This window comes from Bos grunniens, chromosome 10, assembly GCF_055505025.1.
Source record: "Bos grunniens cultivar Pamir isolate PY7600 chromosome 10, Bosgru_T2T1.0, whole genome shotgun sequence".
NCBI classification, from domain to species: Eukaryota; Metazoa; Chordata; class Mammalia; order Artiodactyla; family Bovidae; genus Bos; species Bos grunniens.
The window spans coordinates 16,498,660-16,513,205 of NC_141174.1; the positions used below are offsets into that span (position 1 = coordinate 16,498,660).

The window sequence follows — 14,546 nt, forward strand, 5'->3', positions numbered from 1 at the left end:
CGTGAAAGCGCCAGGAAGTGTGGTGCAGTTGTAAGGGACCAGAGCTGGAATTTTCTAGACCTGTTGTATGACAAAGTATAGGAAATGGAGCCCCTTCCACAGGGATCTCTGCTCAGCTTCACCTCTTGCTTATTTTCCTATGGACGATACACGTGACGGTGTGTGAGCGTGCGTGTGTATAATGACCACCTAGAGGGTGGCCTGATTTTCAAGGGCCTGGCATGTCTTGATGGGAAGAAACAGAAAAGGGAGTTGTAGGGCAAGAGCTGGGCACCCTTTTTTCCTTGCTCTGGAATTTCTCCATCACCTCGTGTCTGTGATCTGGCCTTCAGATTCTTTATGACTGGCTACCTCCCACTGGGGTTTGAGTTTGCCGTGGAGCTGACATACCCGGAATCAGAAGGCATGTCGTCTGGCCTCCTCAATGTGTCTGCCCAGGTAGGCCTCTCGTTGGGTGGTGGCACTGGAGCCGTGGGCCTGTGTTCCCTGCCGGGCTCGGCGGGTGCGGGTGCGGGTGCGGGTGCTGCATAAGGCAGCTCAGCTCCCCGTGGGCTGCGTGGCTGGGCCCCTGTCTCCCGTCTTCTCCGTGTCTTTGCAGGTATTCGGGATCATCTTCACCATCTCCCAGGGCCAGATTATCGACAACTATGGAACCATGCCTGGGAACATCTTCCTTTGTGTCTTCCTGACCCTTGGAGCGGTGCTCACTGGTGAGTCAGGGCCTCAGGCCAAAGTGATGCTCTGACTGTGCCTGAGTTTACGCTGTTGGCAGTTTGGCACCCAATGTCCTCACTGATCATACAGCTAAGGGGCTCACGTGCAGCAGGGCAGACGAGAGGGTTCATGAGGAAGTGTCTTTGGCAGGCAGTAGCATATTTTGTTGGAATGAGCTTCAGTTTTGGAAGCCTCAGTTTTTTGGAATGAGCTTCAATTTTTTGGAATGAGCTTCAGTTTTTTTGGAATGAAACTAATGAGCTTCAGTTTTTTAGAATGACTTTCCAAAAGACCCTTGTCGGAACCCTGCACTGTGACACTGACCTCCATAGCCCTTGACCTTGGGCAAGTGGACCATTCTCTGGGAGCCCCACTTTCCTAATCTGTAGAATGGAGATGGCTGTGAGGCTTGGAGCACTGTGTGCAAACTCCCTGCAAATATCAGGGGTCTATGCATGGAGGCCAGTGTTGTCACTGGCTTCTTCCTGTCTGGCACAGCAGTGGTTCCCAGGCTCTATCAAGCTGGCTGGTGGAACCTCCAGATCCCTGGAAGGTCTGAAGGAGATGGGATATCCGTGATCCTTAGGAGAGTACGGGCTCCCTCTTGTGGTTGAACTTGACCATTGCTCTGCTTGATATGTTTCTGTTGCCCTTCTTCTGTGTCCTTGAACCTCAGCATTCATCAAGGCAGATCTCCGGAGGCAGGATGCAAACAAAGAAATTCCTGAGACTGTGAGTATGTGGGAGCTGCTGGGCTGAGATGTGGGCTCAGACTTTGCTGAGGCTGTGGCATTGGGGGGAAGCGGGGGATGGGGGTAGCACCAGGGGGACTGGTGGCTGTGAGAGCCACGCAGCGTCACACACATGGAGATAAAGGGTTTCCTCCGTGGGGCTCAGCCCCGGTTTTCTGCTACCCTCTCCTGGTTTTTCTGCCACTTCCTTCTCTGCTCCTGGCCTCCCTGCTCTGGTCCCCAGAGCTGGTCCCTGTGTCACAGTCTGCTGAGCAACACCCACCCCGGGGTCCTGAGACAAGTCCTGACGCCCTGGCTCCTCTCCTTTCAGCCTGGGGTTCATGAACAGAGAGGAAATGTAGGGGGCTGGCTCCTTCATCCTGTCATAGCGGTGGTGGCCCCGAGGCAGTGGCTCTCCTGGCATGTGGCAGGGCCTCAGGAGGTGCCAGGGAGGGACCAGAGCCAATGGGTTGCCAGCAGGGCTCTAAAAGTACAAGTCAGGAAGCAGGAGTGGATCATGGTGGAAGGGGAGAGGACCAGGAAGTAGATCAAGAACAGAAGAGTATTTCCCATCTTTTCTAATTGGGAAAGATGGGAACTCTGTTAACCATCGTGCTGTGCTGTGCTTAGTCACAGTGTCCGACTTTGTGACCAAGCACTTGTGACTAAGTCACTTCAAAGTGTCTGACTCTTTATAACCCTATGGACTGTAGCCTGCCAGGCTCCTCTGTCCATGGGGATTCTCCAGGCAAGGATACTGGAGTGGGTTACCATGCCCTCCTCCAGGGGATCTTCCCAGTGAAGGGATCGAACCCAGGTCTCCCGCACTGTGGGAGGATTCTTTACCATCTGAGCCACCAGAGAAGCCCAAGAATACTGGAGTGTGTAGCCTATCCCTTCTCCAGGGGATCTTCCCGACCCAGGAATCGAACTGGGGTCTCCTGCTTTGCAGGTGGAGCTACCAGGGAATCCTTTAACCAATGTGTTAGATATCAAATCTGAATCAGGATGAAGGGAATTTCAGCTCTCAGGAGTCAGTGGGATATTGCTTAAAAAAAAACAAAACACCCAAAACCTGTTACGGAGGTAATACACATACTTTGTGGAAAAAATTTAAAATATGGCAAAATGTACAAATTTTTTAATCTTTTGTTTGTTTTAAAGTGTACAAAATTTGAAAGGCATCGTGTAATAGCATCACCTAGAGATGAGGTCCTGTATTTTTGCATTTACTCACACGTCTGTGTACACATATATATGTGTAGATATATGTATGTATTTTTTAAACCAAAGTAGAATCTCGCGCTTTTGTGGTTCTGCAAGCTTTCCTGTTCCACGTGCTTTCGTACTTTCTGCAAGCGCTTCGTCAGGTCATTAGTCTTTTACAACGTACTTGACATCACAGTGTTCTAATAACTGCACATGGATAGACATGATTTGATTGACAACTTTCCTGTCCAGGAACACTAAGAGTGTCTCTGGTTGTTGTTAGAAATTATATTGTGTTTACTGTTCTGGAGCTGACTGTCTGGGCATGTTCTTAAGCACTGTATTTTCTTGAGAAATGGATCAGTGGTTGTGCCTGTAGTTAAGACTTTGACATGTGTTACCAGACTGTCCTGTAGAAAGAAGGTACTATCAATACTACTAATGTACATTGCTCTAGCAGTGTATGGGGCCAACCCTGAGTATTTCTCATTTTGAAAATCTTTACCAATTATCGAAGGCAAAAATGGTATCTGAGAGAGGTACGTTTAGTGCTTTAAGGCTGTGCGCTGAGAGACGTTTGTCCTTGATCTCACGCCCTGGAGTTGGCAGGTGGCAGCAGGGAGCAGGTGAAGGGTGAGGCGCCTGGGACAGGACGTTCAGTGGGGCACAGGGAACGCCTGAGACAGGAGCGGTCTTCTCAGGAGCCTGTGAGAAGCGCAGCAGCAGCCCCGCGGAGATGGGCTTGTCCCTGTGCCATAGACGAGGACACGTGATCTGGGACATTTGGGTGACTATAGTGTGAGCCTATGAAAAGGTGCCTATGATAACAGGATGGATTACTCATGAAAAGCTTTCAATTTGAAATGTGATGCATTGTGTCAAGCGATATGAGACTCTGCTGTATTTACTCTGTAATCAGTGTTTCCCTGGGCAAAAGCAAACAGAGGAAAGTAAAGGCTGCCCGTAGGCCTAGTGCCCAGAGATACCCTAGTGACACTTTAGTCATTTCCCAGTGTCTTCTGTGGATGCAGAAATGTGCTTGTGCACGCTGGATTTTCTACTCTGCTTGTTTCCTTAGGAGAGTCTGACAACCTTTCTATACCGCTGCCCCCAACCCCACGCCTCCATGTACGCGTGTCCGTTTCCTCCTGTTTCCTACTTAGGTCGTCCCACATTTCCCTGTCTCACAGGCAGATCCTTGTCCCCGTGGGCCAGGTTTGTTATCCAGCAGGCGGTGAGGGCTCAGTCCCGTGCGTGTGGACCGTGGGAAGCAGCGCGAGTCGGGCCAGGAGGCCAGTGGGTGCAGGCTCACGGTGCTGTCCTGGATACACCTGGGGGGCCTGGTGGGACGGGGGTCAGAGGCACGTGGGGCTGGTCCCAGGGAAGTCAGGGCTGTCAGAGGGCGTCGTGAAGGAGCCGTCATTTTCCCACCGAGGTGGCAGGTGTGGCAGGGACCTGCAGACCGTCCTAGGACTTCAGTCTCAGCGCCCGGGGACGACAGGGCAGGGAGCGCATTGGGCCAGAGCTGCGCTTTCTGATCGGTGAGGTTGGTCATTGGCAGAAAGAGCCAGAACTTCCAGTGGGTCAGGAGTGACGCTGATGATGACACTCTGTGTTTGGGTTTCCATTTGTCTTCCATTTGGTAGTTCTTGGCCCCAGAGACACTAAGCCCTGTTTATCTGTGACTTCAAGGTGATGGCGCTGAAGGAGGCGGGTGTGTGTGCATGAGTGTGTCAGAGACAGGAGGTGGCATGAGTGGTTGAAGGCGGCTCCTGGCTCCTGAGTGAGGGCTTCTCAGAGATGAGGCCAAGCTGGTGCCGACAAGTTAGCAAGATGGAGAACTGGACGCTGGATCTCTGCTTTGCCTCCGCCACGGGCTGCCCTGGGCGTCGTGGCGGGTGAAGTGCCGTTTGTCCAGCTGACGTGGCCTGCATGTGCTCCGCCAGCCTCAATGGTCAGAGCTGTGTGGGGCTCGGCCTGTGCTCGAGGCCTTGTTGGGAGCGAGATGAGCCCCTGAGGGAAGAAGCAAAGTGTTCCTAAAACAGCAGACAAACGCCCAAGTTGGCAGTTAGTACTTAGGGGCCTCAGAGCATAATCTTCAGGGCATATTTAAATCCCACCCAGCTAACAAGCGTGACCCTGAATACCTTCTAATTCTGTGCCATCGTCCCCAAGAAATCTGATGACAAACAGCCAAAGTCTCTTCTTCTCTGGGGATGCTATATTAATATATACATACTTTGAGCCATACTGCATCCTGTCTTGGTAACAGTTCACAGTGCGTCTGTTCCACACACATGGTAACCGTGCTCCTCGCCTGGGGGCTGCCCCTGACTGGGGGTAGTCAGCACTCCTGAGGAGGGGGCAGACCTGGCCCATCCACAGCCACGTGGGGGTCCATCCAGGTGGGGCGAGGCTGTCAGAAGGGGAGGAGGGTGACCGGAGCTCAGTGGCACTCACAGTGAGGTGGTCCCTGGAGGCTGTGGTGTCCCGGAAGGCTGACCTTTTCGCTCCTCCTTTGCTCCTGTCGTGATGGTGTGTGTGTCTGGGGAGCATTGTGCGTGAACGGAGCCCCTGTCCTCGTCCTTGTTCAGTGGGGGATGCTGAGTGCCTGGGACTCTGGTCTTCCCCCCGGATTCCAGACTTATGGGCAGGAAGATGCTCCAGCAGGGAGGAGTCCCTGCCTCTTCCCTCAATGGCTGTCTCCTTGTCTGTCTTGTAGAAACCCCAGGAAGGGGAGGAGGAGGAGGACAGCAAGAGCAGCAAAGCCCCCACCACTGTGCAGGAGGAGCATTTCTGAGAGAGGGCAGAGGAGCGACTCGGGGGACTCAGACCGCCCCCACCTCTCCAGCCAGCACAGCTCTACTTGCCAGCCCCACGGCCTTCACCGAGCAGCTTCTGGGGGAACTGGGAGGAACATCTGTGTCTTGTAGGATAGTGCCTCTGCCTCCTGGAACCCACTCCAGAGCTTGCCCTGTCTCCGTGGGGGAGATGCCCTTTCTACCACACAGGTTGGGGCCCTGCCCTGCCCTTGCAGGTTCTGGGAGCTGGGGAGGCAGAGAGAATCCTGGAGTCAGTCCTGGCTGCTGCCTCACCTTCCTGCTCCAGTCCATCCCTTGGGACAAAGCCTGCACATTATCCCGAAAGAAAGCTTATTCAGGAGATTAACGTTTTCTAGTGTCTGAAGACCCTTAGGAGCCCAGTTCTAAGGAGCAGCAGCTGCTCTGGATGAGGGTCATTCTTGGGCCCCCAGACTGACCACTGACATTCTGTGGGAGAGCAAACACCCTCAGGACAAACCCCTCAGGACTCCGGGACCAGGTTCTTCTGGCTCATGTTGCGAATGTCTGCAAACCTCTCTCCTCAGAGCTGATCAAACCAAACATCAATAAACTTGATAAAAACATTGCTGTGACCTAGAAGACTAAGCCGATTTCAGACAGTTGACCTCCTCAGGATGTGGTGGTGCTAAGAATCTGGGGGGTCTGGTAGCCTGATTCGGGAACAGAAAGGCTCTTTTCTGCAGAAGACGTCCCGGCCCAGGGCCTTGTGTGTGTCACTGCCACCTCCGTGCCTTCCTCCAGACGCCACTCAGGGGCTTGTGTTCACCTGCCTGTGACCCTCACTGCAAACTCAGCTGGGTCTTCCCCGCCTGAGAACTCCAAAGGTCTCCTGAGAGATGAGGGGAAGGGGCAGAAGGACAGGCAGCCCGTGAATGGGACTCGGGTCTGCTGGGTTAGGTAAGCGCGTCCACCTCTGGTGGGGACAGTGTTTGCAGCCCCAGCCCCTCTCGCCACCCCCTTCTATAATAGTAATAATTCTTTCTCAGATATTCTGAGTTTAAAGGGACTCCCTTTTGATCAGGGGCTTCTCAGGTATCGCCAGTGGTAAAGAATCTGCCTGCCAATGCAGGAGACTCAAGAGACACAGGTCCTATCCCTGGGTCGGGAAGATCTCCTGGAGCAGGAAATGGCATCTCACTCCAGTATTCTTGCCTGGGGAATCCCATGGACAGAGGAGCCTGGCAGGCTGTAGGCTATGGAGTCACAGAGTCAGACATGAGTGAGCGCACACACACACATGTCCTTTCAGCCAGCCCAAGCTGCCCTCTCCTGCCTCACCTGCTGTCTGGCTCACCGGCTCGGGGAGAATCTCCTCAAAATAAGACATTTTGGTTGTTTCTCACAGGCCTTGCGCTCTGTGATCACAACCTCTGTGCTGTTTTGTTGTGGCCACTGCCCCGGGCTCAGCATACTGGAGCTGCCTGCGTGGGAGCGGTGCTGGGTGCTTGGGCCACTGCCCGAGGGCAGCTGTTGTGTGTGTGTGTGTGTGTGTGTGTGTGTATACAGCACTCTGTACATAAAAGAAGAAGTACACACTTCTGGTGCAAGGACTGAGTTAGGGGTGGAAAGGAGGTGGAAAATGAAGGTGCCTTACTTTTTCATAAGGAGAAAGTGTTTACTCTTGAGTCTCTTAATTTTATAAACAAAATGTTTACTGAAACCATCGTTTTATTTGAAATCATAATTAGTATTTTCTATTTGTAACACCAGATGTATTAAAGTAATAAAATATCCTCCGTGTGGTCTGCCTTGTCACTGGTTGGGACAGAGATGGCTTTGGTGGTGGGAACAGGCTGGAGGGGTGGGGGCTCGGGGTAGAGAAGGCGGTCCTCCACACTGGGGAAGGTGGTCCTCTGTAGACATCGATGTTACCATGCCAGTGGGTTAGTTTTTAAAGACAAGGCTGCAGACGTTACTGTCTGTCCACGTGGAGACTGCAACTCAAGGCCGGATCAGTGGCTCCAGCAACTTTCTATTCCGAGTGATCCTTTCACAGTGCATGTCAACCACATCAGTCGACTTCAGACCCTCTCCTAGCTTCTTATCTCAACCACAGCCCAGACCTCACCAGAGCCCACAAGACCCCATGCACTGTGGCCCCCACCTTCCTATCTGACCGTCTGTCCTCCACGGTTCTGTTCAGTCTCTCTGCTCCAGCCACACGACCTCCCTGCCGTGCCTTGAATGTGCCAAGCATGTTCCCAGCGCAGGGCCATAGCACCTGCCAGTCCCTGTGTCTGGGATGCACTGGCTGCAGATGTCCGTATGACTTGTTTCCTCACTTCAGCTCAAACATCCCCTCTCCAGAGAGGCCTCCCCTGCCTGCCACCTCACTCTGTCTTGCTGCCTTACACGATGCTGTGATTGTTGTTTATCCACCGACTGTCTTCCCCACAGGACTGTAAACTTCACTTTGGGGACCTTGTCACTGTGTTCACTGTTCCTTCCTCTGTGCTTGGACCAGTGCCAGGCATGTAGTCAGGGCTCCGGATGCACTGTTGAAGGAAGACCTGGAAGAGTGGGTACCATGCCCCTGAGACCGTCTCCACCCCTGCCTCCCCCTACTTCTCAGTGACCTTCGCAGAAGGGAGGAAGGGATTGCACACTATGAATGAGAGCAGTTTCCGTGGACTCTGGACTTTGCCGTGGCCCAGGCAGCTGCAGGAAAGGGTGGGAGGCCCAGTAGGGAAGCAGGAGAGAGGACCTGGAGGCAGGGAGATAACTCAGGCACTTTTCCTTCACAACTTATCTCTGCAAGATTTCCAGGAGGAAGCTGAATTTTAAAAATAGATACACAAAAAGCAGCAAAGGTTAACTGTATAGCAGTGGGAACTACAGTCAATATCTTGTAATAACCTATAATGGGAGATAATCTGAAAATAATATTTGTACTATCTGTGTATGTACATATGTAATTGAATCACCTTGCTGTGTGCCTGAAACATTGCAAGTCAATGATACGTCAATAAAATACATATATTAAGAAAAAAATTCCACGGACAGACGAACCTGGTGGGTTAACGTCCATAGCATCACAAAGAAGTGGACAAAACTGAGTGACTGAGCTTCATCATCAACCTACAAAGGACCATCCAGTGATCTCTCAAAATTGCTTGATTTGTACTAAAAATAACCCAAAGACTGCTATCAGATCTCCCCAGACAGGGACCCAACACATAGGAGCCTGTGCCGAGGACTGACAAATAGACTTGACTTCAGTGCCTTGAGCCACAGGAAATTTCAGATCCCTGCTAGTACTGGTGGTCTTTTTCAGGACTGGTGGAGGCACCAGGACTGAAAAAGCCTCCAAAGTGGTGAAAGCCACGTTTAAGGAAAATTTCCCCCAATTTGGATAGTCTGCTGCTGCTGCTGCTGAATCGCTTCAGTCGTGTCTGACTCTGTGCGACCCCATAGACGGCAGCCCACCAGGCTCTGCTGTCCCTGGAATTCTCCAGGCAAGAACACTGGAGTGGGTTGCCATTTCCTTCTCCAATGCGTGAAAGTGAAGTCGCTCAGTCATGTCCGACTCTTCGAGACCCCATGGACTGCAGCCCACCGGGCTCCCCCATCCATGGGATTCTCCAGGCAAGAGTACTGGAGTGGGTGCCATTGCCTTCTCCACTGGATAGTCTAGCACCCTTCAAAGTGATAATGGGCCTGCTGTTTTCTCTAGCATAACCCAATAGATGTCCAAACCACTGCAAATTAACGGAAAGCTATATTCATTCTGGAGTGCACATTCAATAGGAATAACAGAGAAAATGAATTCTACATTAAATAGCATTGCAAATATATGTTGAGTCTAATTTAACTTGGGGTTAGGGCTTGACAGTTGCCCCACTATGGATCAGAGTGGCTTCCAGAAGCAGGCTTAAAATTAGCCTCTTTTTATTGTATGGTAGGCCACTCCATGTGTCTGCCCATGAGGGACACTGTATAAATACTCCGGAAGATATAGCAGTTACCAATTATGTTCAAACTCTAGGCACAATACAAACCTCTGTTCATGAATTTGCTTCTAGCAAATCTTCCTTACATCCTTTCCAGCCTGGACATTGCATCCTCTTAAAACATGTGGAGGACAAGGGCCTGAGCACCAGCTGACTGCAAAGCGGACAGAACCACCTGTGGTATTACTCATCACACACTCACCTGTCAGGTTAGCTGGAGTGACTGGAGTAAAGCCACGGACACATCACAGTCAGGTCAAAGCAGCCTCACCGTCATCAGAAAATGACCCGACTCCTGAGTCCTAGAGAGCAGTGTGTTCGTGAACCCTTAGAAGACTTAAGGTTGCTCTTCAGAAAGGATAAGTATGGAGAATAAAATTTCCTTGCAGAAGGAATTTCATCAGGTTCAAATAGTCGCAGAGAATTGTTTTACTTACTAAAATTATTAAGGAGTATTCCTGACCCAAAGCTGATCAATTCCATTTCATGATCACCCCCTCATTGCCTCTGTTCAGCAGGAAGTAGCCAGAACAATCATCACCCCTTATTCCCACAAGATTGTGGAATGGACATTGATAGATAGGAATTGCAATAGGGTCGGGGCAAGCACATGGCTTTTAGTGAGTGGAGGTTAGAGGTCCCACTCAGCCATTGGTTAGAGTCAGAATGGCCCCCTACTTCCTCTGTTTAAAAGGAGCTGAATTCAGACTGAGGGAAGTTGGGTTTTGTTTTTTTTTAATGAAACATAACTTTTTAATGATAAAAGGTACAATTCACTAAGAAGATAGACATCATAAACAAACAAAAAGCAAAAATCAGAAGAAATATAAGAGAAAAGAAAAAATACATAATCATAGTGAGACATATAAACATTTCTCTGAGAATATTTTATCAAGTGCAATGGCACCCCACTCCAGTACTCTTGCCTGGAAAATCCCATGGACAGAGGAGCCTGGTAGGCTGCAGTCCATGGGATCTCGAAGAGTCGGACATGACTCTTCTTCACTTTTCATTTTCATGCATTGGAGAAGGAAATGGCAACCCACTCCAGTGTTCTTGCCTGGAGAATCCCAGGCATGGGGGAGCCTGGTGGGCTGCCGTCTGTGGGGTCGCACAGAGTTGGACACGACTGAAGCCACTTAGCAGCAGCATGAAAAATAAGAATAGGAGCATCTTGAAGGATGTCATTAATAATTTAAATATAATAGATCTGTTTATATTAATTTATATTAACCTTATATACTACACAAATATACTTAAAATATACTTAAAAATATCTCATAAGTTATTAGATGTCCACAGGGCATTTAGAAAAACTGACAAAAGATAAATATTATTGAATTTCAGAAAGTAGAATTCTTTTTTTGGTGATTCAGTTATACAAATAGATATGTTATTTTTGAAATTATTTTCCATCGTATGTTATTACAAGATATTGACTATCATTCTGTATGCTATACAGTAAACCTTTGTTGCTGTTGCATGTCTAATTTTTTAATTAGAAATCTATCATTCTATTCATGATAAGAAACAAGTAGAATCAAAATGTCATAATTTTTTTCAGTTAGGCAAAAATTCATAAGGTTTCTAAAATATATATATTATACATATTAATTATGTATGTATAGAAGAGCTTTTCTACTACACTTGATAAAGAACATCAAAAAGAGGAAAAAAAGGAAGAGATGGAGAAACCAGAAAACATAAACCAAATGAAATGGGAGCACTGAATATGAAATGGAAAAAGTGAAACTAAATAAAAGTAAAAGATCATCATCCTGCTGCTGCTGCCAAGTCACTTCAGTCGTGTCCGACTCTGTGCGACCCCATAGATGGCAGCCCATCAGGCTCCCCCATCCCTGGGATTCTCCAGGCAAGAATACTGGAGTGGGTTGCCATTTCCTTCTCCAATGCATGAAAGTGAAAAGTGAAAGTGAAGTTGCTCAGTAGTGTCTGACTCTTCGAGACTCCATGGACTGCATCCCACCAGGCTCCTCCATCCGTGGGATTTTCCAGGCAAGAGTACTGGAGTGGGGTGCCATTGCCTTCTCTGAAAAGATCATCATAGAGTCCAGTTATTTTTAAACAGGGCTGCTCATTAGAAACATATCTGGAGCTCTGGTGAAAAAAAAGCAATACCTGGGCATTTGTATTTTTCAAAAAGCTCCAAGATAATTCTGATATGCATCTGGATTTAAAAAGTGATTACAGGTTTTTCTATTAAACGATAACATAGAATTCTGTTATTTTTCTGAAAACCGATCATGATAAAATGGTATTAAGTGAGTAATAGTTTTATAATTGAAAGGTTGCAGCTGCAAGCCATGTGCTATGCTGGGATTCATGACCTCCAGCAGAGAGGATTTTGATCCAGGGACATTTTGTGTAGCAAAAAGTTTTGTTGTAAGAAGGGGGGAGCGGCCCTCCAGGGCCCCGAGAGAGGTCTCTTGTCTAACACTCATAAAAGAATAGTCTGAGGAGACACGTGCTGACAAAGCAAGAGATTGTATTGGGAAAGGAGCACCTGGGCGGAGAGCAGTAGGGTAAGGGAACCCAGGAGCACTGCTCTGCCGCGTGGCCCGCAGTCTCGGGTTTTACCGGATGAGATTAGTTTCGGGTGGTCTTTGGCCAATCATTCTGACTCAGAGTCCTTCCTGGTGGTGCACGCACCGCTCAGCCAATATGGATGCCAGCGAGAGAGATTCTGGGAAGTGGGCAGACACGCGGTGTCCCCTTTTGACCTTTCCCAAACTCTTCCGGTTGATGGTGGCTTATTAGTTCCATATTCCTTATCAGGACCTCCTGTCCTAAAACAACTCATGCAAATGGTTACTAGAGAGCCTGGCCAGGGTGGGCGGTTTCAGTGAATGTGTTTCCCCTAACAGTTTTCTTCAAGTATAAAAGGGATAAAGAAAGCTTCTGACATAAACACCAGAAGGGGACAGAAAGAGTGCCCCCTTGCTAGAGTTTAGCAAGATGTTATATATCTGTTAGCAAGTTGCTAATCAGATAAAAGAAGCACATCAAAAACTGAGAGAGTTGCACCAGGCCCCTCTCCTACCACGTGCATTTTTGATAGCACCGGCACAAGGTGAGTCATCCCAAGCCGTAAAACAATTGACATGAATCTTGAAAGAAGGCAGATTTCCAAGCAAATACATAGTTTCATTAGCATAGCTTAAGAAAACATTTCCATGAGTAAGATGTACTGGTTTGTTGAGCCATTATCAGTTCAAGCTTTGAGAAAAAGCTTAGTCTTAGGCAGAACCGATTTGAAGAAAGGCAGATTCCAAGTCAAATACATAGTTTCATTAACATAGCTTAAAAAGATTTCCATAAGAAAAACGCATTGGTTAGCTTAAGGTTTGAGAAAAGTTAAGTTCAGGCAGAACCAAGTGTCGTCATGACAACACAGGATTAGAAAAGAAAAAAAACATCTGCCACCTGCAGTTAATTTCCTCCTGCCTCTTGGGGACCCCTAGCCTTCCCACCTGTTACCCTTTCATAATCACAATAGTGAAAGATGTTTATCGATTTTCACAACCAATAGCCAGACAAAAAATAAAAGATAATGACAATTGCAAGCCCTAATGGGAACGTGATAACCTAATCCAGAGCAACGCTGGGCTGGTTAACAGCCGGATATGCTTTCATGTTGACACCTCTGGAGGGGGATACATTGGGAATTGCCTCTCTTCAATCACACTTTCCTGTCCCTTCTGGGGCCAGTCAGCAAGCTGAGAGGTCGGGGGTTTAATATGAAAGAAATGATTCATAACCTTGAAGAAACCACGGTGAATGGAGGACTTAAGCAAATAAACACTCATGCTACAGTGAGACAGAAGCTACCAGAAAGGTGGACAGGCAGGAAGTGAGGGGAGCTCCTGAATCACACTTGGGCTGTAAGGAAGGCTTCCTGGAGGAGGTGATGCTTGTCCTGCAGTGAGACAGGACACTAGGCATGATGTGCTCACAGTGCTGGCTGGGAGCCGCAGGTGGGTCCAGTAGGTGGAGGGAAAGCTGGGAGTGGGCGGTGATGGGAGAGGCAGCCAGAGCAGCATCACGACCTCCTGTGCGCTAAGCCAGGGAGTGAGAACCTTCTGGAAGGTAGGGGCAGGACAGAGGCCCGGACAGAAGCGAAGAGCCCTGTGGAGGGTGTGATGGGGAATAAGAGGCCTCAGAACAATGAAGGCGGCATTGCATGATCAAGGTAAGGAGCCATGAGAATCTGAACGAGAGTGGTGCCCATGGGGAAGGTGGTGAGGAGGTCTGCACCCAGTGGACACAGTGATGGTGCCTCTCAGGGCTTGGGTTTGGCTGACTGTGAGCTGGCAGAGCTACTCACTGACACAAGGATTCGGGGGAGAAGCAGAACTGGGCTTGGCCTTTGGATGCTGGGGCAGCAGATGAGCCACAAATAGAAAAGTTTAAACCTCCACAGAGTCTACAAGCCTGAGAGTCACTAGAAGCAGGTGGAAGGTCAGAAAGGGTGAAGACAGAGGTAACAGAGCCTCTGACCACATACCTGCTTTTCTGAGGAGACACCCAGCACGGCTTTGGAGGACACAGCTCAACTGAAGAAGCTTCCCGCGGCACCAGGGTTGGAGGTTTGGTGTTCAGTTTAGCTCCAACATTATAAAGTCCAGGATGGAATTGACCTCATCCCTGGACATCACCTGTGGGCCTCAGAGAAGCAGCACAATCTTCATTCAACTTGTTCCATTTTAAAATTTTACAGTTTTTTTTTTAAACCAAAGCTTTACATAGTTTAAAAAATCAAATAGTCATGTATCAAAAATGTCATTGCTTACCCTGCTTTCCTGGTCCTCTGAGGTAACTACTTTCAGTTACTAGTAGGTGATTTTTTGGTATTTATCTCCATAGCTCTAAATAACATGGGTATATAGATACTTCCATGCTTCCCTTGTGGCTCAGGTGGTAAAGAATCCGCCTGCAATGCAGCAGATCCTGGTTCAATTCCTGGGTTGGAAGATCCACTGGAGAAGGGATAGGCTACCCACTCCAGTATTCTGGCCTGGAGAATTCCATGGACAGTTCATGGGGTCACAAAGTCATGGGGACATGACTGAGCAACTTTC

General features: G+C 48.9%; 1 protein-coding gene across 1 annotated transcript in view; it reads left to right on the plus strand.

Annotated features, from left to right (window-relative positions):
• LOC147363977 (choline/ethanolamine transporter FLVCR2-like) overlaps positions 1 to 7,230 on the plus strand; it is a 50,856-nt gene extending 43,626 nt beyond the window's left edge. Inside the window, exons 7-10 of the mRNA XM_086319596.1 lie at positions 333 to 438; positions 599 to 710; positions 1,391 to 1,446; positions 5,377 to 7,230. Of these exons, the coding sequence (XP_086175722.1) occupies positions 333 to 438; positions 599 to 710; positions 1,391 to 1,446; positions 5,377 to 5,454 (352 nt within the window). The 3' untranslated portion in view covers positions 5,455 to 7,230. The remainder of the gene's footprint in view (positions 1 to 332; positions 439 to 598; positions 711 to 1,390; positions 1,447 to 5,376) is intronic.
• The last annotated feature ends 7,316 nt before the right edge of the window (positions 7,231 to 14,546 follow it).